The 27,023-nt window shown below is 42.5% G+C and overlaps 1 protein-coding gene across 3 annotated transcripts in view; it reads left to right on the forward strand.

Moving 5' to 3' along the window:
* ca10a (carbonic anhydrase 10 (inactive)a) overlaps nucleotides 1-27,023 on the forward strand; it is a 321,179-nt gene that overhangs the window by 124,263 nt on the left and 169,893 nt on the right. For 2 of the 3 annotated variants that reach the window (XM_085415625.1, XM_085415626.1), the window contains exon 3: nucleotides 10,973-11,115. In XM_085415625.1, the coding sequence (XP_085271751.1) occupies nucleotides 10,973-11,115 (143 nt within the window). Of the gene's footprint in view, nucleotides 1-10,972; nucleotides 11,116-27,023 lie in introns of those variants that run through there. The other variant, XM_085415624.1, reaches the window with a different exon arrangement.

Consider the following 27,023-nt stretch of genomic DNA (forward strand, 5'->3'; position numbering starts at 1 on the left):
GTTCTCGGCTAAAGCTCATTAAAAACTTAAATTAGCAAACTCCGCCCTCCACAAAACTTACACCGAACGAGTCTCTCAGTAACAGACAAAAACTCGGCGGTTCAGCTATATTCGCATTGCAGCTTGTGGTCTTAACACACTTTAATTAGCTGAGAGCAGCATGGCGGTGACTTACCTCCGGCCATATTGAAAGGAGCTGTGACCGGGGCACACATGCACTCGCCTACGTCACACGCATTGCACACACACGAACACACACAGACTCAGATTACACAGGCAGAAGATTAAAATGCAAAATGAAATATTTCATTTAAATATGGGTAAAATTCACAAGTTTTTAACAAATATGTTAGATCCCCCCCCCCCCCCCCCCCCTCCCCCCCCCCCTCAATTTCACCAAAATCACTACACATATGAACGGTACTGCAATACCAAGAGGCACATCGATGCTGAACTGCCATCACCTCCGGACCAGGCAACCCGAGGATCTTATCCCATAGTTCAGTTAAAAAATTATCTGTAAACAAATTAAAAGAAGTTGGATAGGTTCTTCAGGCCTCCAACCCTTTTAGAACACAAAGGTGCAGCCTACACCTCATCAAACGTGATCCCCCAAAGACACACTGGACGGGCGTCATGATGCCCCAAGTAAATACACATTCATAATATACAATGGGGTGACTGGGAAACGGTCTATGCCAGAGACCAAGCCTTCTGTGGTGGTATCAAGTCCCAGACGGTAGGTTTCTGGACCATGTTCTCTATCAGCCTGTTGACTGACTTGACCACCCGACCTGCTCTGGTACCCACTATGCCTCGAACAGTAGCATGGTCAGGGTCATGTCTTGGCAAGTTGGATGGCTGACCAGAGATCTGATTCATGTCTGAGTCAAAAACAGGAACAGTCCGTGGAACGACAGTGTCCCCATGACAGGCAGCTGGAGGAGAAACTGCGCCAGACCGTATCACATCAGAGGTAGTGGAACAGTCAAACGGAGAAGGAAGAACAAAGTGCTGGGTCTGAGCAGAAGGACACTGAGATCCCCCTCACTGGAGAAACCGTCCAGGGACTGACTTCCCAATGAATCCTGAACAGGAAGGAAACTCACGTCCAACAGAAAGTTTCTGTGTACGACCTTACTCTGGCCTGAAGAGTCACTGATCTTGTAGATGCAGGTCCTGGAATGCTTCTCCACAACCGTATAAACCCTGCTGTGGCCATTCCTGTTTGGCTCTGAGAGGGAGAGCTCGTAACATATTGCCAAGTGTGCGGTTAAACCGCTCTGTGCCACCATTGCCCATAGGGTGATAAGCAGTAGTGTGGGACTTGGCAACGCCAGAAATCTGCAGAAGCTCAGACAACAGCTCACTCTCAAAGCTGGGACCTTGGTCTGAGTGAATACGCTCAGGGAAATCATAGACACAAAAAACAAAGTCCCACAACTTTCTGGCAACCTGCTTTGCAGTCTGATTCTTCCATGGGAAAGCAAAGGCCATCTTCGTGAAGTGGTCAGTCACCACAAGCACATCAACAGAGCGCTTCTTTCTGTCCTCTGCTGACCAGAAGTCGATGCAGACGAGCTCCATGGGAGCAGAGGTCTTAATGCTCTCTAATGGGGCTCGTGCTGCAGGCTCTGGAGTCTTGGCGAGTATGTACCTCCCACAGCACCGAACATGCTCCTTCACATCCCTCTCCATGTTGGGCCAGAAAAAACGTTGTCTTGCTAAATGGAGGGTCCAAGCTTGACCCTGGTGCTCTGCCAAATCATGGACACCTTCCAAGGCCTGAGCCTGTAAATTCGCTGGCAACACCAACTGGAGTCTCTTTGTTTTGTTCACAGGGTCTCTTGTCTCCCTGTAGAGAATCCCATCCCGAACCTTGAGCTTCTCCCAGTGTTTCAATAGGGCTAGTGCCCTGGAATCCATATCATGTCTCTCACGTCTGGAAGGGCGCCTCCTGTGGGCTACAAGTGGCAGGACAGTAGAGATGGTTGGATCCAGCTCATGCAAGCTAAGTGATGGCAATACATCACGGCGAACCAGTTGCAGCTGCTGAACAAGGTGAAGAAGGGAAGCAGCCCTGTTCTCCGCAGCGGTTTCCTAGTGACCATGGTGAAGCAAGGTAACCTTGACTTCTGACGACCTGTAGGATTCTGCTGAGGTCAGAGCTGGAGCATTTTGTTGGACAACCTGAAGATTTTGGACACTAAACCTGAAAGCGTCCTACAGCGCGCACACACACATGAACACACACAGACTCAGATTACACAGGCAGGAGATTAAATGCAAAATGAAATATTTAATTTAAAAAAAAGGTGTTTTGTGTGAAATTCAGAAGTATTTAACAAATATGTTACACTGACATTAGATTAACTCGAGGATGCCCTGAAAATGCCCAATAATAAGGCTCCAGATCCAGATGGATTTCTAGCAGAATTCTACAAAGAATTCTGGACAATTCCACAGATTGCTGCAGGAACTCAAGGAAAATGGCAGACTACCACCAAGTATGAGTTCTGCCAACATTAGTCTCCTGCTAAAACCAGACAAAGACCCTATATTTCACACCAGCTATTGTCCAATATCCCTTATTAATGTGGGCCTTAAAATAACATGCAAAGCTTGCCAAAGACAGTAGAGAAGATAACCCCCCATATAACACATCCTGACCAAACTGGTTTCATTAAATGTAGGCACCCATCAACAAATACATGTGGATTACTTAATTTGGTAGACTATCCATTTTGTAAAAACATTGAAACCACAATATTGTCTCTAGCTGCAGAAAAAGCCTTTGATAGAGTTAACTGGAAATTTTTAATTTGCAACTTTACACAAATTGGTCTTGGAAACTCTTTCATAAACTGGTTAAAAATATTATATAATTCCCCAACAGCTCGTGTCAGAACAAATGACCAAACATCCTCCAGCTTATGTCTCCAGAGGGGCACCAGACAGGGATGCCCACTCTCCCCTTTTTATCAAACCACTAGCAGCAGGAATTCACAGGCTATAGCGATTAAGAGCATAAAATGCAAGAGTGTAGAACATAAGATCGGTCTTTATGCAGATGATGTGTTACTTTTTGTCCAGCACTCACAAACCACACTCTCTGAGGTAATTACATTAATAAACTCTTTTTCAAGAGTTTCAGATTATTCGATAAGCTGGTTAAAATCTGGAGTTCTTCCAATTAATTGCTACTTCCATAATTATTCTTCTACCCCACTGCAATCGGGAAATATTAAATATTTAGGTATTAATGCCTCTCCTAAGCTTGCAGATTTAACAAAATTAAAATCACATCCCACTTTTAAAGAAAGTAGAAGACAATCTGGCTAGATGGAAACCTCTACCCATATCACTCATGGGAAGAGTCACTTTAATACAAATGATCGTCTTATTATTTATTATAATAATATTATTTATTATTTGGTCTTATTATTTATTTATTTTCAATGATCCCAAGTAAACCGTCATCAGACTGGTTTAGATCTCTGGAATCGTTTATTTCAAAATTCCTTCCTAAATCCCACTTATTAGCTTAAAACGCTACAAAGGATAAAGGACTAGATCCGCCTAATTTTCACCACTATTGTAGCCAACAGGCTACAATTCATCTCAGGATGATTTGTACCACCTGTGTGAACACTTGTGTTTGTATAAGGTGATAAGGTTTCTCCATGTAACTGTCTAATAGTAGGTAGGTGTGAGGAGCCATAGCCCTGCCTCCCAAGACATGACACAGTCATGGTGGAGATCCAGGCCCCAGACATCTAGAGGCCCCCCAGAACACGAGAGCCCAAGCAGGACCACTGCAGGGGCAGTCGCGCCACTCAACCGCCAGGGCTGAACCAGTGCATACCTGAGCACCCAGACCTGGACACAGAGAACCACCAACACACCAGTAGGATGGGGGCATCAGCCACTGCCATCCACAGCCATCTCAGGCCCCCAAACGCCTGGCTGAGATATTCCAAGAGAGGTGGAGTCTAAGACCAAATGTCACACATAAACACAAACATGTGTGAGGTCATGCATTCCAATCCTAATGCACACTTTGTGGACAAAAGCAGACTACCCCCGGTCCTGCAGCAGCAGGGAAACCCACCGGCCCAGACCTCAACCAGATGGCCAGCTCCTCCTCCCGGCCCCCCGTCCCAGATGGCGATCAGAGGGTGTGTGTAAAGACCCCATACCTCACTCTGCCCGCTCATATCTTGTGTTGATGCCGTGCTGTTCTAAAGTGTATTTAAACACAGGAGGGGCATGGTGCCAGCTGGTATCAGCACGGACCCTTGATTTCTGCTGTATTTGAAATACAGAGGTGGGCACCGGCACCAGAGGTGGGGCTGAATAAACAGACCGTCTGGAAGTCTTTTAGTGTGCCCACCCCCGAGGCCCTATATGTATGTGTCACAAGAGAGTTCAAGTAATGCAAGTGTCTAAGTTGTGGAATAAAATTGAGGCACAGGTGGCCAGGAGGGGACAGAGGAGGAATGCTTCCCCTCTACCTCAGAGACTTACCTGTAACTTAAGGTCCCTCATGTGTGGTGGTGTGATGGAGCAAGAGAGGCAATTATGGATGGGGAGGAAAGGTTTGCCAATAGGCACCCCCCATTCCCCGTAATTCACCAAAGGCAGAAGCCGCGGGCCCCTCCAGACTACCAGCTCAGACTTTCCTCCAGCCCCGCCACACGTAGCTGCCAGAAAAACACCTCCCAAGGGCCACCAGAGCCCCATTCAGGTGTTGGTATTCTAAAAACCTCTTCTTGTTAATCCCATACTGTATAACTGATCTGTCACACGAAATAAAGTCTGTTCCTTCGAATATATGTTCATAGTATTCAATTACTTTACAACTCCAGTCTGGGAAGTTAATCATATTGTTCTGTAGTAGGTCTTGTCTGTTCTAATTGTAACAAGTTAAAAGTGAAAAAAATGAATAAAAATAAAATAAAGATCAAATAAACAATGACAATCAAGTTGCCCTGTATAGTAAAAGCCGTAATGGTCCACTGGGGTATTTTGGGGCATGTTGGGCATTTTGGTAAGGTAAGACAGCTTTTTCTAAATAGGAACTAAGTTGTTCTGCTCATTAAAATGACCACATGCCACTGAAAAAGAAAACTGTAATTTTACCCTGCAGAGCACACAACCAGTAAGTTTGTTTGTCTCACTTTGGTATATGCCTATTCTGAATCAAACTAAAAGTTGTTATATATTCTAGTCATACACCCTGTGTTCTTTCATCTTTTTTTGCTTGCTTGGTTCCTAAAACAAAAATGTAGCAGCTCCGGTAACATATCGAAAAAGGTATGTGGCAGCAAGTACAGCATATGTTATATATGTCATATGTGACATATGTTAAATTTATCAAACTAACACCTTTACGTTTTCCGATCGCTTGAATAGCTGAAAACACTGGAAATTACTTTGTGATGTCTCCACAGGAATAGGACAATTGAGTTGATGACTAATATAATTCATGTAATTGTTGGCTTTGATAGTATAATTGGATTTTTTAACTGTGAGATTGTAATGTGTATGTAAATTTGTCAGACAAATGACTGTGCTGAGAATTCAGATGCATGTAAAAATAAATTATGACTTAGAGAGAAGGTCGGAAGGCGCAGAGTGTCCCATTCCTGTTCGATTTAAAACTTGGAATAAATATTCTGGGGACATGTGACATTAACATTAATATGTCTTAAAGTGGTACAATATGGGACCATTAATGTTTACCTAATGCGAAGGGATTTGCTGGTGCTCTAAAAGTCTTTAAACTCCCCTTTCTCCATATTCAACAGAAAGGCTTGAGATTCTTCTTTCTAATCTGACTACATTTTAATTGTAGTGTTGAACAGTACAACAATGCTAATGAGATTTAAAATTTCTACAACATGAACAAAAAAATAAAGTAGTCTGGAATATCATTAACCCAGAATGATCACTCAAGTGATTTTAAGCAATCTGAAACATATTACTCATATTCAGCACAATTTATTTTGGTCCAATCTTTGCTTGAACTTAGGTATTAAATATACTCTTATAAATAGGATGTTATTTAACCTATTTGAAGATAAGGTCCCAAGGCTGGCTCAGCAGACACTGGTATAGTAAGTATGCTGTTTGTTAGGTCCTTGAATTTTTGAGAAGCAGAGCTCCCAATCAATTATACTTCTTTCTTACTTACATTCACAGTAGAGGCTCCTCATCCATCCACCCACACCTTCACTATATGTTGAGATTATGGCTCTGTAAGAATGTCCCCTTTATTCTTATCCTGTTATGATCGTAAGTGTTGTTGTAAAAGGGACTGTCATGTAAATATAACCAGTGGGCTCGTTCTGTTTGTCTTATTGTGGAAAAATGTATAAAACCGGCTGTAATTCCTAAACAGTCAATGTTTCTGTTGCTGAAAATCTGCCCTTCAATTACACCATGCTCAATTCAATAAACAGATAGATTACATTAATTGAACACATAATGTTATCAGGTTCTAGTTAAGTTTCATTCAAAACATATGTACTTATGCAATTGAATTATATATTATTTTATATTTTTTGGAAATTAAATGTTCATTGATCAGTATGGCTACAGTTATGCTTAAGATCACTTTGAAACAACATCCAGACTCAGTTCCTGACTGGCTATATGATAACAGTGTGGTGCTGACTGGGCTACAGGCAGAAGTCACAGCATACTCTAAGCACTCTGGAAAAATATGAATGAAACTAAACCACACCAGAATAAACTAGTGGATATAAATCCTGTGTAGATACACTATGCCACTAAACTTGACCCCAAGTATAGTGTTGCGCATTACTCTAACCTTTACTTTGTCCTTACTCACTAGGTGGTAGCACGTTGCATCCTTTATTTACACTCAACAAAAATATAAACGCAACACCTTTGTTACTGCTCCCATTCCCCATGGGATGGACGTAGAGACCTAAAATTCATTCCAGATACACAATATAACCATCCCTCCCAAACAGTGGTCACAAATCAGTCCAAATGTGTGGTAGTGGGCACATCTGCTATATTGAGATAATCCATCCCACCTCACAGGTGTGCCACATCAGGATGCTGATCTGACATCATGAGTAGTGCACAGGTGTACCTCAGACTGCCCACAACAAAAGGCCACCCTGGAATGTGCAGTTTTGTCTCACAGCAAAATGCCACAGATGCCACAAGCAATGAGGGAGCGTGCAATTGGCATGCTGACAGCAGGAATGTCAACCAGATCTGTCGCCCGTGCATTGAATGTTCATTTCTCAACCATAAGCCGTCTCCACAGGCGTTTCAGAGAATATGGCAGCACATCCAACCGGCCTCACAACCGCAGACTTCGTGTAACCACACCAGCCCAGGACCTCCACATCCAGCAGGTTCACCTCCAAGATCGTCTGAGACCAGCCACCCAGACAGCTGCTGGAACAATTGGTTTGCACAACCAAACAATTTCTGCACAAACTGTCAGAAACTGTCTCAGGGATGCTCAACTGCATGCCCGTCGTCCTCATCGGGGTCTTGACCTGACTCCAGCTCGTCGCCGTAACAGACTTGTGTGGGCAAATGCTCACATTCGATGGTGTCTGGCACGTTGGAGAGGTGTGCGCTTCACGGATGAATCATGGTTCACATTGTTCAGGGCAGATGGCAGCTGAGAATGTCCCAGTTCTTGCATGGCCAGCATACTCACCGGACATGTCACCCATTGAGCATGTTCGGGATGTGCTTGACCGGCGTATACGACAGCGTGTACCAGTTCCCACGAATATCCAACAACCTCGCACAGCCATTGAAGTGGAGTGGACCAACATTCCACAGGCCACAATTGACAATCTGATAGACTCCATGCGACGATGTGTTGCACTGCATGAGGCAAATGGTGGTCACACCAGATACTGACCGGTTCTGGGTCCCCAGACCCCCAATAGCGCAAAAAACTGCACATTCCAGGGTGGCCTTTTGTTGTGGGCAGTCTGAGGTACACCTGTGCACTACTCATGATGTCAGATCAGCATCCTGATGTGGCACACCTGTGAGGTGGGATGGATTATCTCAATATAGCAGATGTGCCCACTACCACACATTTGGACTGATTTGTGACCACTGTTTGGGAGGGATGGTTATATTGTGTATCTGGAATGAATTTTAGGTCTCTACGTCCATCCCATGGGGAATGGGAGCAGTAACAAAGGTGTTGCGTTTATATTTTTGTTGAGTGTATGTTGCAGAGATTGGTGGTTGAGTGTGATTTTCAATAGGCTCCCTTTGTATATCAACTAGGACTAGAATTCCTATCACAGCAGTCCGTGGTTTATGCACCCTTGAGGATGCATAAGCCAGAGACCTTTTTGAAGACATTTACAGACCTCCTTGTATTTGGCTGCTTCAGTTCGGATTCAATCACCCTGTTCCTGATGATGGGAATGAATCCGACAGCATAATCCTGTCATTACTACAGCTATTTGACCCATTATTAATTTAAAAATGGTTTTTAGTCTAGCTTTGTATGTTCTTAATCCCATTTTTTCATCTCAGTCACCTCAGTTACTTGTGCTTGCCTGATGTGGGAAGTAATGAAGTAAATACTTTGCTACTGTACTTAAGTAGAATTTTCAAGTACCTTTACTTGAGTAGTTTTATTTTCAATGCTCTCTATATAATATGTCTATCTTTTATGTGTGGATATATATTAAAGTATATGAGAAAGTGTGTTAATAAAAATTATAAATCTTTGCAAAGCTCGTCATTTTAGAATTTGAATTTAAACTTTAGAATTTAGAAGCAATCAGCACTTAGGTTTTTCTATCAGATATCAAAAGCACACAGCAGTTAAAGCTTACTAATTAAATTTCTCTTACTGTGAGTTTGGCAGTTCTGTGTTATAAAAAATGCTCAAACTCATTGGCCAGTACTAGGAATGGGAGTTGATACGAACATAGTTATTCCGATTCCATTATTGGTATCACTTACCAATTCAGTTCCTTATTGAGTCTCATTAGGTTCTCTGGTTCCGCTTTGAAAGTTACCAAGCAGCATAAAGACATTACATTCGTGCAAGTTAATTACATGGTGTGTGGTCAAATGATTGCGCTTGTTGGAGGTTGGTGTAATCAGTGTTGGGGGCCAGTACTCAAAAAAAGTAATGTATTACACATATTATTCTGTTCTTAAGTAATGCAGTTCTTTACTTAATTGCTGGGGAAAATGTTTTTTTATACTATTGTGTTTCTCCATAAAATGATGTCAAGCACATTGTCTGATAACTGATTGTAAGAGTACAAACAGAGGCTGCAGGCTGACTGCTTATGTGATTTTCTCTGACAGAATTAAATAAAACCTGATGAAGGTCAAAGGTCGTCACTTGTATGTTGAACTACAAACTTGTCATCTGGAATTTTTTCACAGTTTTTTTACACATAGTGTGTTATTTACCATAAAGTGATTCAGAGTTATTCATACCAGAGTAACCAGAGAGGATCACATATTTTTAAATATATAACTTTCTACAGGACTGAATATAATATCTTTACGTAAAAGTCCGGAGCCTCTGGGGAGTATTTATAACATTACACAAACCAAAGGTCTCATCACAGTGTTGATGGAATGCTGGGTTTATCCATCTCCTGGGGCGGGCCTACGGAGGAGTGCTGAAGATTTCCCTGTGAGGGAGCTGCTGGTGAAGATCACGAGTCCTGCTTGATCAATGCCATGAGCTTCAGTCTTCCTGGTGTTTCTTAATTGATGCCTCTTACAGCGGGTCAACAGAACTTATGGCACAGGACAGCTGTGATGAAAGAAAGGGAAGAAGTTTCTCCAAACCTCTGGACCCAGGAAACCCAGCTTGGTTCTGATGGTCTCCCTCACCAGTTTCTCTCCAGGGTGAATGTAGCTATATAATATGGACTCTATTATTAAATGAAAAGAACAAATTAGACTACACTACTGAAACGTTCTGCTGCTGTTTTTAAAGTTTCCATGTTACCAGGCTGTAGAGATTTAAACAGTTTTAGATCCATTACACTCACAGTCTTATGTTAAAATCTCAAAGGACAGCATTTTTGATATTAACAGTAACTCTGGGCCTCTGTAGAGTGTACAGCTGATCTCATCGCTGTCTAAAAATGGATTAAAAACAAAAACATAAGTGTTGAAGACTATTAAGATTAACAGGTGTGTAGCATCGCTAACTAGCTAGCAACAAGCCTCCAACACAGTGCATATGCTAGCGGCTAATCTAACTAACGAATTAACAACAGAGTGATTTTAGAACTATAAGATGATAAGCTGTGTGTCTTTTTTTATAACAGTGACATGGTTGTTTTTACCTTAATTTAACGAGTAGTCAGTCGCGGTAAACCAGCAAAAAACTCGAGCTGCCAGGCTTCGTAAAAAGTGTAGAGGGGCGTGTTTGCGGTCACGTCCAGCGGGTATGTGGGCGGGAGTTTTACACAGTCGCTCCACCTCAAGTCACTACTGCGCAAACTCTGGCTCCAAATTTGCAAGATGGCAGCCTCCACAAGCGGGATATTTTGGCTTCATTTTTGCACAATGGTAGGAGGCGGTGTTGCGTCGTCTTTTATACAGTCATTGGTACAGACAATTGCAAAGAGCCCAAGTTGTGTTAGTAGCATAATGCAGTTATTTCTGTGCTGAAACAACTGCAGTTTGCACTTTACCATCACACTCTCATCCTTTTGTAGAATAAAAATAAAAGCAAATGTCCATATCCATGCTGTAGACATCACTACTATTAAAGTGCAAATGTAACACATAAGTGGAATGAACAGGCAAGCAGACTAACAGCTCCAAATAAGTGAACTACTGGGATCCAGTTCTCAACAAGAATCAATTCTGAATTCCCATCCCTACCCGTTACTGTGTGACCTCTGTGCAAAGGTCTTGCTATCTCATCAGTGCAGATGATCACCTGCTCTTGTATTTTGTGTTGCAGTGCCATCATTCTGGGGGCTGGTAAATTCAGCCTGGAACCTATGCTCAGTAGGGAAGAGGCAGTCGCCAGTGAACATCGAGACCAGCCACATGATCTTCGACCCCTTCCTTACACCCATAAAGCTGAACACTGGCAGACGCAAGGTAAAGAAGCATATGTTAATGTTTTTCTATGTTGTCTGCTTGATGGATGCTGGTGCTTTGTCGATTCTTTCTTTTGTATGCTCGTTGCACCTCTATGATGTCGCACTACATTCATCTAATGCTATTGTGTTGGTTTCTGTTGTACAACTTGACAAGGTGTGTGTCCCTGATCAGTGCTACCAACTGTTGTTTATGTTGGCAGACAATGCAAGCTCCTTAAGATAAAGTGCAGCTCACTTCATCCATTCAGGAATACACAACCCTTGTGTTCTGGCTCAAGAAAAGCTGTGACTTTATCTTAAGAGCTTCACAGTTGATATCCTGCAGCCTAACAGTGCTTTAGTCAGTGGTTTCTCTTGTGATCTTCCCTGTACAGTGGTGTACAAGGACAGGACTCTTTTTGATCATGTGCCATATGACAGCAGCTAATTAAGAAGAATTCACAGATGGTGTGTTTTCAAAAATGCACACTTGCATTCTGAAATGAATGCTATGATTAGTTGTTATGTTTATATTCTAGCAGAGTACAGTGTTAGCCTTGGGCAGTGATGGTAAATGGTAAATGGCCTGTATTTGTATAGCGCTTTTCTAGTCCCTAAGGACCCCAAAGCGCTTCACACTACATTCAGTCATTCACCCATTCACACACACATTCACACACTGGCGATGGCAAGCTACATTGTAGCCACAGCTGCCCTGGGGCGCACTGACAGAGGCGAGGCTGCCGGACACTGGCGCCACCGGGCCCTCTGACCACCACCAGTAGGCAAACACGGGGTTAGTATCTTGCCCAAGGATATTGCAAACAGGAAGCATTGCAAATTATCACCTATGGTATACTGCTACAGTAGATGTCTTCATCTAACAGATCTCGAAATAAAGTGTTTTCCTTGATTTTTAATCATTTTAATTATTTAGAATCCATTGTAGATCCATCTGCACACAGAGAAACAAGGTAGGATTGGTTGTGAACCCTGTGATTACAATAGGCAGTTGCATTGTACATGTCTTGCAAAACTTATATGAGAAAGGAAATTGGTTGTGGTTATATGTTGTGGTTAATCAGTAAGGGGCAGGCAACCCTGAGACTTTCCTAACCAAATGAACTTAAATACATAACATCCAGGTGTAATCTAGTTTTAATATAATATAAAAACTAATTGCTAACATAATGTGATGCTTATGAGTAGGGATGGGTATCGAAACCCGGTTCTTGTTGAGAACCGGTTCCCACTGTTTCAATTCCTTGGAATTGTTTGCCATTTTTGCAAACGATTCCCTTATCGATTCCAGTCGCCCCGAATGACGTCACCACGTTGCGGAGCGTCATTTACCTGGCAGGAAACATGGTGGCTCAAACGCTCAAAAGTTTGGTTATACTTTACGAGAACGGATGACAACAGGGCAACTTGCAATACTTGCAAAGTAGATACTTCATTTAAGGGAGGAAACGCTATGAATATGCAAAAGCATTTGCTCACAAAACACGCGATGACCTTAAATGAATGTCGTGCAAGGCTCGCAAAATTTCAAAATCTCTGGTAGCCCTTCGGGCAGGCATTCTTCAGTTTTTGGTAGCCCAAAATAAATTTAAGGAGCCCAAATAAAAAAGAAAGCAATTTTTTAATGTTTTGTTTCCATTACAATATTATACATTAAAGTATAATATTGTAATGGAAACAAAAATTAATCAAAAAAATTGTTAAAATAAAAATCACAACAACTGTATAAAAATTACAATCATCAACTCAAATACTTGGTTCAAATTGAACAGAAATTTCTATGAACTTGTAAGAACTGTGTAGGACATGAATCAGTCTGTGTCATATCCTGAATCTGAAATTTCCACTGAAGTCACGGGTAAGAGGCAAGTGGAACCAAGATCTAGGCCATTTGCTTTTTGAAGTTTGCAAAGACTGTTAAATTTTTCCAATGGTAGTTCACTTTTTGCAATATAGCACGCTGTTCTAAACAGCTTTTTCAGGAGTTCTTGTTGTGCTTGGTTTATTTTTAGTATGTTTTTTGCAATTGGTGTTTGTTCCTGGAAAGATACTGCAGACTGGGCAATAATGCATTTCTTGCATTTCTCATGCGGTCTTTCTTAAAACTACTAGTCCCAGTAACAAAGGCGCTTGTCGACTCAGAAATCAAATGAAACTCACAACACACCTGGCAGAACATCATGTTATTTAGCTCGTCATATTCCAGCCACAGAAATTCTTTTGTCCATGAAACCAAAAAAGCTGCGCTTTCTTTTTGCCTCATAGTCATAACTTTTCCGTTTTGTGGTAAGCTTTTCTTTGGCTGCCCCTTCTTCACCCTGACCTGTCTTATTTGGCTCAGCAGAACTAAAATACCAGCGTAAATCCTGCTGCTTTTACACACGTACTTACATAACGGTCAGCGATTCTTTGCGCACTCAACCTCTCACATGTTTAAGCTTGCTGTGAGAGATTTCACTTGTCGCGTTTGAACAGTAAGCTAATGAGTGATAAGATGAAGTCAGAGGAAATGGTGCGCAATTAATCGTCACTCACCAATCAGTGCTGCTGCTCTCTACACACCATTCGCGCGATCGCAAAATGAAAGTGAAAGCAAAAAACAAGCGCAAATTCAAAAGCGATTTCAATATGTCACATGTTGACAGTGGCTCATCGATGCCAATGACATAATTACTCAGCTACATTGGCGAAAGAATGCAAAAGCATAGACATATATTTTCCTTCCTATGATAGCCCGACGGGCAGGGCTGAGTTAGATTTTGGTAGCCCGACTGGAAAAATCGCTAGCCCCGGGACGTCGGGCTAGTGATTTTGCGAGCCCTGTTGTGTTTTTAATTCCGCTCCGGACTCGTGAAATCCAACCCAGCAGCAGCAGTAACATTTGCACGTCCTCTCCCGTTAATGCGGCAGGTAAATAATCAACTAACAGTGCATGTTAGTGCGATCTGCCTTATTACAAAACCTGCCATTACTGTGCGCTGCATTTAGGTGACCATGATGAGAGAGACAGAGTCTGGCTCAGATGCTGGCAGTTCTCGCTGCAGTCTACCGGTAGCATCTCCTTTCAGGCCAGGATAGTCCAATGACACCGAGCAGTGACTAAGTTTGTGGGGTAGCTGTAGCTCAGGTGGCAGAGCAGGTCAGCCACTAATCAGAAGGTCGGTGGTTCGATCCCAGGCTGCCTCCTGGCTGCATGCCAAATATCCTTGGGCAAGATACTAACCCCGTGTTTGCCTACTGGTGGTGGTCAGAGGGCCCGGTGGCGCCAGTGTCCGGCAGCCTCGCCTCTGTCAGTGCGCCCCAGGGCAGCTGTGGCTACAATGTAGCTTGCCATCACCAGTGTGTGAATGTGTGTGTGAATGGGTGAATGACTGAATGTAGTGTGAAGCGCTTTGGGGTCCTTAGGGACTAGAAAAGCGCTATACAAATGCAGGCCATTTACCATTTAAAAGGCTTACACCCATTTGCCACTAGTGATGTGTCGGTCGCGAACAAAATGGCTCTTAGAGCCGTATCTTTGACGTGAACGACGCGAGCCGGCTCCTTATCGCGAGCCGTGGGTTTTTTTTCTTTCTCTCACCCTCTCTCGCGCTTTTTTCCCCGCTTCACTCTGCATGCGAGCCTTGTGCTTTGCGCTGGGAAGAGGGGGGAGGGGCGCAGTAGCACAGGAACAGAGCGGGAGAGAGAGAAAGAGCCAGAGACAACAGCATCACATTAGAAAGGTATAGTAATAGATAGTAAAAGATTCAGAAAGTTTATTCATGCAGGTCCATATGACAGAGAATGTGCATCTTCTTTTTGTTTTCATATTTTAATTTATATTTAATTGTGTTGTGGTTTGCAGTGTTTTGTGTTCTTTCACTTTAAATTTGTTTAAAAGGAAGAAGCTGAAAATTGAAATAGTTAAAAGTTGAACTGTGAATAGTTCGTTTTTGTATTATATGATTTATTTATACATTTTATGTGGAGTGAATAAATACCTGGTGCTGCAAGCCTCAGTCTGCCTGGCAATGACCCTCCTTGGACTGAGAAAAACCTCACCTGCATCTGTAACTGTCCCAAGCTTAGCTGGAAAATCTACTCAAAAAAGTTGCGTTTGCTCCCCAAAAATGCAGACGTGAAGGTAGCAAATGATTGTTCATTCTGTTAAATGCCAGCACACCCTAAGCAACGCATTAGGCAAACTGCTTGCTTTAACTGCCTGTAGTGTATTTTTTTTAGCTGTTTCCAGTCTTCTTCTGGGAGGTGTTGGGCTCTGCTAGGGCTTTGTCAGTGTTTCTGTTTAGAATTTTTCACAATTTTTAGACACAGCAAAGGAGCAGAGGGTGTCGGGTGTGGTGGAGTCAAAATATGTGGTTCGGTTGGCTTCACTGAGCAATTACTTCATTGTACTAGGGTGGTTTGCTGCTTAATGTGAAGCAGCTGACATGAGAATTAGCACTCCCAACTGCAACGAGTTGCTACCCAAAGTGGCAGAGGTTAACTATCTGTTAGAAATGAAATGATTCTCTTATGAAGTGAGACACACAGAGTAGTGAGTTCCAATGCGTGTATTTACTTGCAAGGAAGCAAATGTCTATACGAGTGCTTGCTGGGGCAATCCGGTGACTTTCATTTATACACTTCATCCAGTGTTATCCTGGGAACAGATATGTGTGTGATGCACTTATAGAGAAACAGTTAGCTACATGATAACAGATAGCAGAGGGGGCACAACAAGGTCTGAGAAATAGACATATTAGAGGAACAGAGCAATAGAGATTCATTCCTTTAGCTGTAAAGAGCTTTAATTTTAAAGAGTGTTGCTGAGCTTTAATCATTTTTCTATCATTCCCTCCTGTTTATGCTACACTCCTACATCATAGTTTACAATATGCAATGTATTGTTTTTCTGCTAATACATCAGGCTTATCTCGCTCCGGTCATTATTGCTTTACACTTCCGTACTGTCCGCAGTGTCATTATAAGCCCTATTTACATCCTGCATATCCCCCACCTTCTCTGCCAGTAACACATCTAAAACTATACTACTCTGTCTTCAGAAAAGTTGCACAGGTTTCTTTCCTTTCAGAGGGGAGTCTAGCTGTCAGTTTATGATCCACCACACATTAGCCCTTCTGGTGGTGTGGTTTACAAACCAGTCCTGTTGTAAGGGGAAGTGGCTCATGTCATGTCATAGGTGACATTGCACCAGCTTAGGTCATGCAGGTACTGGCCTTGTCCATTCCTTTAAAAACAGGTGAAATTTCCATGATAACCTTTAGCATTAAGAGGGGGTTGGGGTTTTACAGGTGGGCACAAATAATCAAGAGATTTACTGATCTCCTTGAGGGGCAGTGAAGTGCTTCTAAACAACTGCTGGACCATTACCTGATCTCAGTCGAAAAGGTGATGTAACCAAGGTTTGCCTAGCAGGTGCACACAACACACCTAGAAACATTAGCTTTGGAGGCAGTCCAAAACACAATTTATTTTTGTCAGTGTAACCTGTCTCTATTTCTAATACCTCTTCAGCATTTGTTATGTTTAGGGTCATTTCTCATGTGAGGTATGTGCTATGTACTGGAGTGTTAGTTTGGGGTGGGAAATGTTAGCCACCATTACATTTATTTTATAATACATGCCTTATGAAATGGGAGAGTTCTGTTTCTACTTCCTACTTGGAGAATGGCTCTAGTTCAGGTATACATCAGGTATACCAAAGAAATATCTTATAGAGGTAAGCACCTCTATAAGATTTTTTTTTTCGTAATTTGTAAAGGTTTCATTTATTATAGATACCTCCTCCTACTGAGACATGACTAGGCCAATGGCTACGTATGTAAATAAGCTTGGGTTTTATGTATTTCCTTTCAAAAAACATCAAAAATGGTCATCAAAACACCTTTCCTTTCCCAAAATGTGAAAAACTGCAAGGAAAACAAAGTCTAACATGGTTTCTCCATTTAAACCCTGTTCTGCAGTATTTAGCTGTCGCAAGCCTAACTTTTTGAGACTTTCTTGTCCAAAAAACCCCCTTCCTAAAACCATTTGATAATTAAGGAATTTATTTCTAAATGTAAGAGCTTTCAGACCACCAGGTATGGATGAACAGTATCAAATGCAACTGAAATCAACAAATAGAATCACATGATAAGCTTTTGCTTGGAAAGAGTAATGCTGGCAGATTTCTTTCATTTACCACAGCCGTATTTTGTTATAATGTAGAAAGACATAATGTTTAAAGTAAATTTCTGTATACTGGCATAAATTGGAGGTTCACTGGTCTGGGACAAATAAGATCAAAATGGCCTGTGTGTGCCCCGTGATTTAAAATAAGTTTAACATCCCTGGTGTCGACAGTTAACTTTCTCTTTTTTGCCCATTCAAGAACTTCTGTTAATGCAGTTAAATCAGAGAATTGCACAGAGAGATGACATGGCCATGTGTGGGCAGTAATTGTATCTGTTAACATAACCACTGCAAACCCACTAGCATTAGTGCCGTCTGTTTTGTTTTTTTCTCCTTAAGCCATCAACAAATGAGTGTAAACTCATTTGTCAACGGTGTGCCAGCACAAGTGAGTATTCTTTTTTTTAAATATATGTTTTTAGATTAATGAATCAATTACACAAAACCTAACGCTATGCCAGCTTCTAGCTTTACTCGACAGTGTGTGGAGTAAACCCGATGACACAAGCTCCTAAAAAGCTAAATTAACAAAACAATTTTAAACTTTTACAACTTTGAGCAAAAGCAAAGTCGACTGAGCCCAAAAGCTGTTAGAAACCTGTGTGATTATTACAATAAATGTAGCAATTTTTTCTCAGTATGTTAGAATTTTGCAGAAATGGTTCTAATGTTCCCATGTTTCACAAAGCCTTGCTTTGCCCATTATGGATCGGGCACAAAGAGAAAAGATATTTCCCACATAGCAGACAGGTCTGGCTGGTGTCAAGCCGGCACTGCTGGCTGACTTCTGGCATGGTAAGTGGTATGTCATCCAAATACGGGCCAGATCTGGTGTAGATGGCACTGTTTATGTGATAGCATGCCATATCTGGCCTGATTATGGTTTGGTTTATGTGGCCCAGGCTTATAGAAAACAGGCCTGGCCCAGATCCGCCATCAAGCTGGCACTTCTGACTGACTGGTGTCATGGCAGGGTGTATGTCAACCAGATGTGGGCCAGGTCTGGCAATATGGCGCGATTTATGTTCCTAATTTGCTATTTTAGTTAGAAGACCCAAATGCCATGTTGCAATACTATACTGCTATGGTAGCCAACGTTTCAAATGCAGGTTTGACAAGTTTGTGAGTGTACACTTTATCCAAAACCTAGTGAGGGTTTACTCATGTTTATGTGGCTGCAGCTCAGTAGGTAGAGCAGGGCATCTACTGATCGGAAGGCTAGTGTTTCGATCCACTAACTGGCTCCTCACATCTGCATGTTAAGAGTGTGATAGAGCACAGTGTTCTATAGAGCACTTTGAGTAATCCAGGAGAGCAGAAAAGTGCTATATAAGAATCAGTCCATTCACTGTCTGAACAGAGTTTCGTCATGCTACTTTTGCACTATTATGTTCCAGCACATGTTGTTATTACATGGCTTGATTAAGGTACACATTAGGCTGACATTTGGGGCCAGAGCTGAAACTGTTCTGGGCCAGCACATGGCCAGCAGTGTGTCTGCAACTGGCCCATGGCTGCACACAACTTATACGTGACCCACATACCACAAAGAATGGCGGCCCTTTGTTGGCCCAGATCAGGTTTGCCAAAGGTAATCCACACATGGGCACATTGTGTGGGTCAGACCCGGGCCATACCAATTTGGGTTACAGAAAAATACTTTCGGTGACAAATAATTTATAATGGTGTGTGGGTCTGACAAACATGAAGCTCAGGGAAACACCCCTCATTTACTGAGGATTTATGGGATTTCAGCAAAGTGGGTTTCCCTCTGTCGTGATAAGCATAACATCAAAAGGTTGTCAGTTTTGGTTTATCTCCTTTAAGTGCACTGCTTTTGTTGCTGAGTTTGTACAGTTTAACAAAGATACATATGCCACCAGTGATGGCAAAAATTGTTTGCCAGGGCAGCGTGGGAACAGCTCCCAGTCTGTGGCATTGTCACACATAACTGCAATCGCCCGAGGTCGCCCCATTTTCCTGTGTGTGGTTTAGACACATGTGGGACATCCAGTCACTTGTAATATAGTTTACCAGTGTCTCTGAGTTTGCATGTCTGTGCGACCTGTGTCATCCCAATAACAAAGTGTCAACAGCAGTGTTGTGGATTTTTCTTTAACAAATTGCTTTTCATACTTTGTGTCAGGCCCCAGTGAATGTTTATAATACATGGTGCAGTGTATGTGAGCAGGGTCAAGTTCGTCTGCATTTTGTGGTGCCCTACATAGTGCTAGCTTATGCAAGGATTCCACAACACTGGCTAGTCCTGAGGTGCCTAACTCTACCAATAATTTGGTGTTGTTTCTGATGTGTACCACATGCACTGAGCCTTGTCTGTTCTTTGTGCATGCATTCCTCTCTGCGTAGGTACAGGACCAATTTTGCCATTAAGTCCCACCCTAGGAGGTTTATGGGACACAACTCCGAACACACCACCTGGTTGTTTTAGACAGAGGTATATGACCACCATCTTCCTTTGTGATTACAGTATAAGTAGTGCCACTGTCACAAAGAAAAGTTATTGGCTTACCTACAACCAGCAAAGTTAGGTTAGGTAGGTTCCTTCTTCTGACTTCTTCCATCTAGTCTTCCTTCCCACTTATCTTGATGATCATCATCTCTCCTGCCTTTTTTCCTTTCAGTGCAGTCCCATGCCCAATTTCCACCCCTATCCTTGCTTTGTCCTGGCCTCTGCCTCTCCTCTGATTTCCCTGTTTAACATCAAAAAATTGATGGGGGAGATGAAGTTGTTGGCGTGGCAAAGGTTATTTGCATTGCTACATAGTACACATGGAAAGGCGGTGGCTGTGTCATCTGCGGGCAGCTTAGTGCTAGCATTAGAGATTGTTGTGGGAGAAATAGATGCAATACGGAAAAAGCTTTTTGGTCTGGCTTTGGCTTACTACAGTTACTACCTATCTTACAAGTTTTTTGTTTTACGTTAGTTTGTTTTGTTTTGTTTTTAAATTGTGTATTTTATTTATTATGCTACTTTCATATGAACAACCCAGTGGATTGCAGTTTTTTAATGGCTTCTGACCATTGCTCCCGTGGGTCACGGATCTGTACAGCACAGGGTTTTGTAGTGGTCCCTGACCATTTCTTACTCTCCAGTATCCTAATGAACAAACTATGAATTTGGTCACTCCCCCGGTACTTTCCTGCTGTCGGCCTGACCACACTTTGTGATTGACAGCTCAGGGTATTACAGGAGTCCCAGACCTCCCCCGCCCCATGCACGGTATTGGTCAGCGTTGGCAGAAATTAACAGGAGAGTTGTTTAAATCTGCCTCAAAGGACCAAGGTGTTAGAAAAATTCCCTTATGAAGTGAGACACACAGAGTAGTGAGTTCCAAGTTTATTTACTTGCAAGAAAGCAATAATATACACAGTGAACATCAATGCGACTACTCACCGGGGCAATCCCGTGAGTTTCAGTTATACACATCTTCCAACATTATCATGGGAACAGATTTGTGTGTGATGCTCTTACAGAGAATCAGAATCATGTACTAGTACATCACATAGCTAACTGTGCTTTGGATAACAGATAGCAGAGGAGCCACAACAAGGCCTGAGAATAGGACAGATAAGAGGGAGAGAGAGACAAAGAGTCAGAGACACGAGCCCAGAGTACAGCTGCTACTCTTTGCCTCTGCTTCCTGGGTATTCTAGGTCAAGTGTGTCAGGCAGACCCAGGACATGCTGGAGACATCTCTCAGCTGGATAGCTGTGCTTTTATTTAAATTATTTAATAGTGGCATCAAAATGACCCTGAATGGTTTCATTAAGTACAAATAATATCTTTGTTAGGTTTAAAAGAAAGCAGTTTTTGGGTTTGACGTAACATCAAAATATATATTGACAAGGTCTTGATATATGCTCAATCATCCAGGTAAGAAAATCCCCCAAAACTGATTCTGTTAATCTGGGTGTGGCGTTTTCAGTGGTAGAAACGTTTCGTCACTCATCCAAGCAACTTCTTCAGTCTCAGTTGTCTAGGGCCTTGATATGATGTTCTTCTGCTTCCCTGGGGTCTGTATCTGTGGGAATGGTGTTCGCTTTGGGTTGTAGCACCCTGATAACACCCAGTTTGTGCTCCAGTGGATCTAAGGCCATGTCCACACTAATACGTTTTCGTTTGAAAACGCATCTTTTTCTCTCTATTTTGGCGTTCCATCCACACTGAGACACAGTTTTCAGTCAAGGAAAAGGCAGCTTTTAAAAAACGCTCTTGGATACATTTGAAAACGCCGTTTTTGCGTCGCAGTGTGGACAGTGGACACGGAGCCTTTTCGAAAACGATGACACATTTTAGTCATGTGATGCAGTCCTGTGACCAATTAAACTAAGATAGCAGAGGCATCGTACAGCAGTTGTTTTGTTTGCTCTCAATCTATTAAAGATTAATATCAGTTTGTACATGCTCCAGATTGCTTTACTTAAAATTCTTTAATTCTCACTCGCTTTTGCAACTTTGTACTTTTGTGTTGCTCCACCTCATTGTTAGTCCATTTAAAAAAATTTTGCTGCGACATTTCAATGGGTAAAACTGGGAATCCATGGCAGACCTATGTTTCTGCCTGTAGTACTGACCATTGTATGTGAAATATGTGGAATGAAGTGTTTTTCTGCAATGGCTTTGCAGAAAATCCCCAACACTCTGTTCACAGCCCATTGTTGGTCAGTGGTGCTAGGTTCAGTCATTATGAAAATGTAATGTTTATGAGGTTGGGAAAACCTGCATTCAGCTGAGACTGAAGAAGTCACGTGGATGAGTGACAAAACATTTCTCTCACTGAAAATGCCATGTCCACATGAACAGAATCAACTTTTTGGGATATACTGACAATAAACTCAGTCAGACAATCAGTACTTTACAGATTAATGCAACCAAAGTTAAGTTTCACTTAAGAAAAGACTGACTTTCATAAGTTGCTTAATTATAAAACGTAACTACAAGCCATCATAAGCTACCTGCTAAGTGGTGGTTCGAAACCACACAACTCACACACAAGCCTTGATTGTCCAACTTTCTCATTTATTTCTGAGAAAAATTTCTACAGTCCAAAAGCGCTTTTGGACTGTCTGCTTTTTTACTCGTTCTATTTTTCCTTTATCTCCCCTTCTCTGTTTCTGCAGTGGCCTAAATGTAATCTGTTGTGTCTCCATCTCTCTGAGCACCTGAGCTGTCAACCGGTGAACACAAAGCTAGCTTCACCTTGTCAGTGCTGATTCATCCCTGCTCTGTCTCTGGTTGTTTGGCAGGCAGTCAACCTTGGCCAAACATGCTACAGAGACTGGTAAAGAGCTTCCGCCTGGGCTTGCTGCGGCTCAGCTTGCCACCTCAACATGGCGACAGCTTAAGCCTACTTTCTATCCAAGTGGTAGCCAAAGAAAAAGATTAACCTACCCTAACCCCTTCTCCCCATCTTACAATACACAATAAATGTATGAACTGGAGCCTATTTCAGCTGCCATAGGGCGAGAGGTGGGGTACATCCTGGACAGGTCGTCAGTCTATCACAGGGCTGAAAGATGAACTTGCCTTTTAATAAATTTTAATGTTGCCATGTATTATGACTAATACACAAAGAGAAATTTTAATTAATGACAGCATGAGGCTATGTGCGATGGACTGAAGGAATCACAGTTATTAAAAAGGCACTATTAATTGAATATTTACTCTGCCATAGATGAGCTGCAATTATGTGAAGAGATTTAATGAATTTAATCACTTTGTTGCCCCAGAGGTGGAGAAAAAGCGATTATGGAGTGCTGTCTCTGTCTCAGTGTTTCCTGCACATTTATGAATAGTTCTTATGCAACAGGATTAAATGTATTTTGTTCCTCTTTATCCATGGCTATTTTCAGGTTAAATGTCTGATGGAATATATTAACATGATGGAATCTGTGACTCTCCTCACATTTTGTAATGCTGGCCTTTCTCCTGCTTTTGTTCTGACACTTGATGTCAGGTTTATTCATGTGCAGAAAAGAACTTTGAATTGTGTCATCAGTGTCAGATTTGATAAGAAGACTGATATTTTGTACACTTTATAAGTTTTGTGAAGTGCAAGTCTCAATTATGGAATTAAAGCTTTTAATGCTTTAATGTGTTGGTAAATGTGCTGCATGTTTTTTGTGCCAATCTATGACCCTTCTGAACGTATTGGGATCATTTTTGCCCCATAACTTATAAATAAAAGATGTTAACATAAAAATATTACCAAAGCCCAAGATGTTGGAAACAACTTTTTCCACACGTCTGAACAACACTGAGATTTGTTTCGAAACTAAAAGTTGAAAAGATCATAGAAAAGTGTGTTTTAAAAGAAAACAATCAGTGGGTAAACTTGAACCTGCAATTAGTTGAAATTTGATTAAGTTCAAAATTTCTTAGTAGCCTGAGAAAACAAAAGCCTTTCAGTTTTTAAGTAAAATTTAGAAATAAGTAAAAGCTATAACTGGAACAAAAAGAAAAGCCCAGAAAACAACATCCATGGAAGCTGGTGCTTCATGGGAGGTCGTAATAACAGCTTTCAGAAACAACATATGGAGTTTCTTTCGGGAACAGTTTCTGAAATTGTAATGTAAATTTTAGTTTTAATGTTAGTGCTGCTGCAATACCATCTAGTGGACTCATTGACTGATGGTACTTCCAATGCCCAAATGTATTTAATCACTGTTATTCAAACACTGAATAGCTTGCACATTTAAGTAATGATTCTTTGACTCCCCTTTTTATTTAGTCTGGTAGAAGACAGATGGCAGTTTTCATGCAATTGGCTTCTCAGTGCACTGAAACAGATATATAAAAAAAGAGATTCGCTGAGATTGATTATACTCAGCTTTGCTATTGAGCAGCTTCTATTACGTTCCATCACTTGAAAAAACTAGCCTTAAACTTAAAGTGTTCTATTATTTTTTATGTAATTAGAGATTATGGAACAATACCAATATTTCAAAAAATTATTAATTTAACAAATATTATTCTAAGCAAAATGTAATTACACTTGAAAAGAAAAATATTGATATTCAATATTGAAAGATAGATTAGTAACACTGTATAATATTGACCGTGACTAAGGGTATAATTAACCTTAATTAAATATATTTTTATTTTATTTGTATTTTATTTGAAACTCCAATGTAATTTAAGTTACCTTCAAAAACCCAAAGGTAGGCATGCTAGGATAGACACAAGAAAAGAAATAAAAATACTGTAAGTGAAACTGAGTCTTCAAGTAATTTTAAATAACGTGTAAGTTATTTTAGTTAATGCATTTTTAAGTGTTACATAACAGGTATTTTACAGGAAAGAGGTGCAAATTATGCAAGGTGCAAGTTTAAGTACTGTGTAAGCAATTGTATGTACTGCATATAATCATGTATTTTACAGACAAGAATAAATAATTATATTAAAAGTAAATGCACATGTGATTTTAGGTACTGTGTAATTAATGTTGCTGGTATATTCTACAGGAAATGATGGTGATGGAGAAAAGTCCTTATAAAATTTACATTTGTAAAATAACACTGAATAATAGACAGCTGAATAATAGAGCACCTATGCACATCAATATAATGAATACTAAATAAATACAGTGGGGCAAAAAAGTATTTAGTCAGCCACCGATTGTGCAAGTTCCCCCACTTAAAATGACGTCTGCAATTAATACAATACAAAATACTTCATAGAGTGCACTATACAGGTCATCGGATGTTCAAGATGGGCTTTACATCTTCCAACAACTGCTCACACTGTCAAGGCAATACACCAGACAATTACATCCACGCTCTTTGGTTCTGTCCACCAGTGCAAAAGTTTTGGCGCGAGATATGTGAAGACTTATCAAAGTGTCTGAAATGTAACATTCCAACTTCCCCCTTAGTGTGTCTACTGGGCAGCTTAGATAATGTCACTTCAGAAAAGAATATAGCCCATATGATCTTCACTGCCCTATGCATAGCCAAGAAAACAGTCCTCATGAACTGGAAAAATAAAAATAATCTTAATTCTAACCAATATAGAAATTATCTATTAGATTACATTAGTCTTGACACAGCCTCTGCCACCACATTAGATCAATTGCTCTGGGCCCCTTTTATCAGCTCCATCACCTAGTGGGGGTGGGGGGTCATAGTTTGGTCCCGCCTTCACTGTTGTGATTGGTGAGGGGGTAGGGACAGGCTTAGGGCGTCGGGGGGTTCCCCGGAGGCATCTTCCTTGGGGGGCTCAACCCGGGGTAGCGGTCACGTCCGGTTGGGGGCTCTGTTGGCTCTCAGGTGACTGTTTCCTCGCGGCTGCGTGCAGCGGGGCTAGGGGAGGGTCTGTGCTGATGGACGTGGGTTACTGACCTGGCAACCTGGCTGCCCCTGGGTGGGTCCGGGATGGGCGTGAGGTTCTGGGGGCGCTCCGTCTCTGGGCTGGGGCCCGGGCCGGGCCTCGGGGGCTTGGGTCCTGGTTGGTGCGTTGCCGGGGTTGTGGGCGGGTGGGTGCATGGGGGCCCGGCCCTGGAGCAGGGTGCCGCCGGTGCGTCGAGCCGCCTGGGGGGCTCTTCAACTGGTGGGGGGGATGGTCACATCTTGCAGGAGCTTTCTTCTCTTCAGGAACTCTCTGCAGGAGGGGGAGATACAGGAGAGGTGGAGGAAGATCTCAGCCTGGGCGTTTACCGTCTTATGTAGTCTGGAAGATGTGTGGATGGTGGGGTGGGTGCAGTTTTCTCTGTGGTGGGGTTGGGTGGACTGTCCAGGGCTCTGTGGAGCCGGGGGGCGCTACTGCACTGGGCCCCGGTCTGATGGGCCTGGGCCCCCCTTCCCTGGCGGGTCGCGGAGGGTGGGAGTGCCTACTGGGGTCAGCGGGGGAGCTGGCCCCAGGGAGGGGTTACCTGCCCCCCCCCCCCCCCCCCCCCCCGTCCCCTTCTGGCTGCCTCTGCCTCAATTTTATCCCACAACTTAGACATTCACATTATTCACACTCTCATTACACATACATATAGGATCTTGGGGGTGGGCACAATCACGGAGTCCAAATTACCATCAGGGTGTATACCTCACCCCTGACGTCGTTGCCCACCTCTCAATTTTAAATACACTTAGTCATTGAGGGCTAGCAGGAGGGACTATGCGCTTACCTGCTGCTCCTTGGCAGGTAGCTCCATGCCCTCCTGGGTTTTAATTGCACCTTAGAACACATATGCATCAACACTACAATGAGCGGGTGGAGGGAGGTTTGGAGTCTTCTCCCACCCCCATTCTCTGCGGCCTGCTGGAGCGGGAGGGCTAGTAGGAGGAGTTGGCCGTCCGACTGCGGTCTGGGGTGTGGGGCCTCCCTGCTGCTGCGGAGTCGGGGTGGTCTGCCTCTCCCCACCGCAGGGAAAAGGGTAACACCACCTGGGTCTGGGTGCAATTCCCCCCTCCAGGGGTAAGGGTACCTAGACCCGGTTTGTAGAGTACGCTTGGGGAGTGTGATTGTGTGTACAGCGTCTCTTTATGTCTGTCTCCACGTTGGTTGAGTGTGGAGTGAGTGCATATGAGAGCATGAGGGTGGGAATGGATGTTTGTGTCTGTGTGTGCCTGTATGTCTGTGTCTATATGTCAGGTTGGGTATCAGACGCCACCTCTCTGGGGACACCTCAGGCCCTCCAAGGTTTGGAGGCCTATCTCCACCCACCACCACTTCCCCTGCCGGTGGCGGACTCCCTCAGGTGTCGGTGTGTTGGTGGTTCTTTG

The sequence above is a fragment of the Rhamphochromis longiceps genome, linkage group LG8 (assembly GCF_057381845.1).
Source record: "Rhamphochromis longiceps isolate RC_006_pf linkage group LG8, R_longiceps_female_GT1.1, whole genome shotgun sequence".
NCBI lineage: Eukaryota > Metazoa > Chordata > Actinopteri > Cichliformes > Cichlidae > Rhamphochromis > Rhamphochromis longiceps.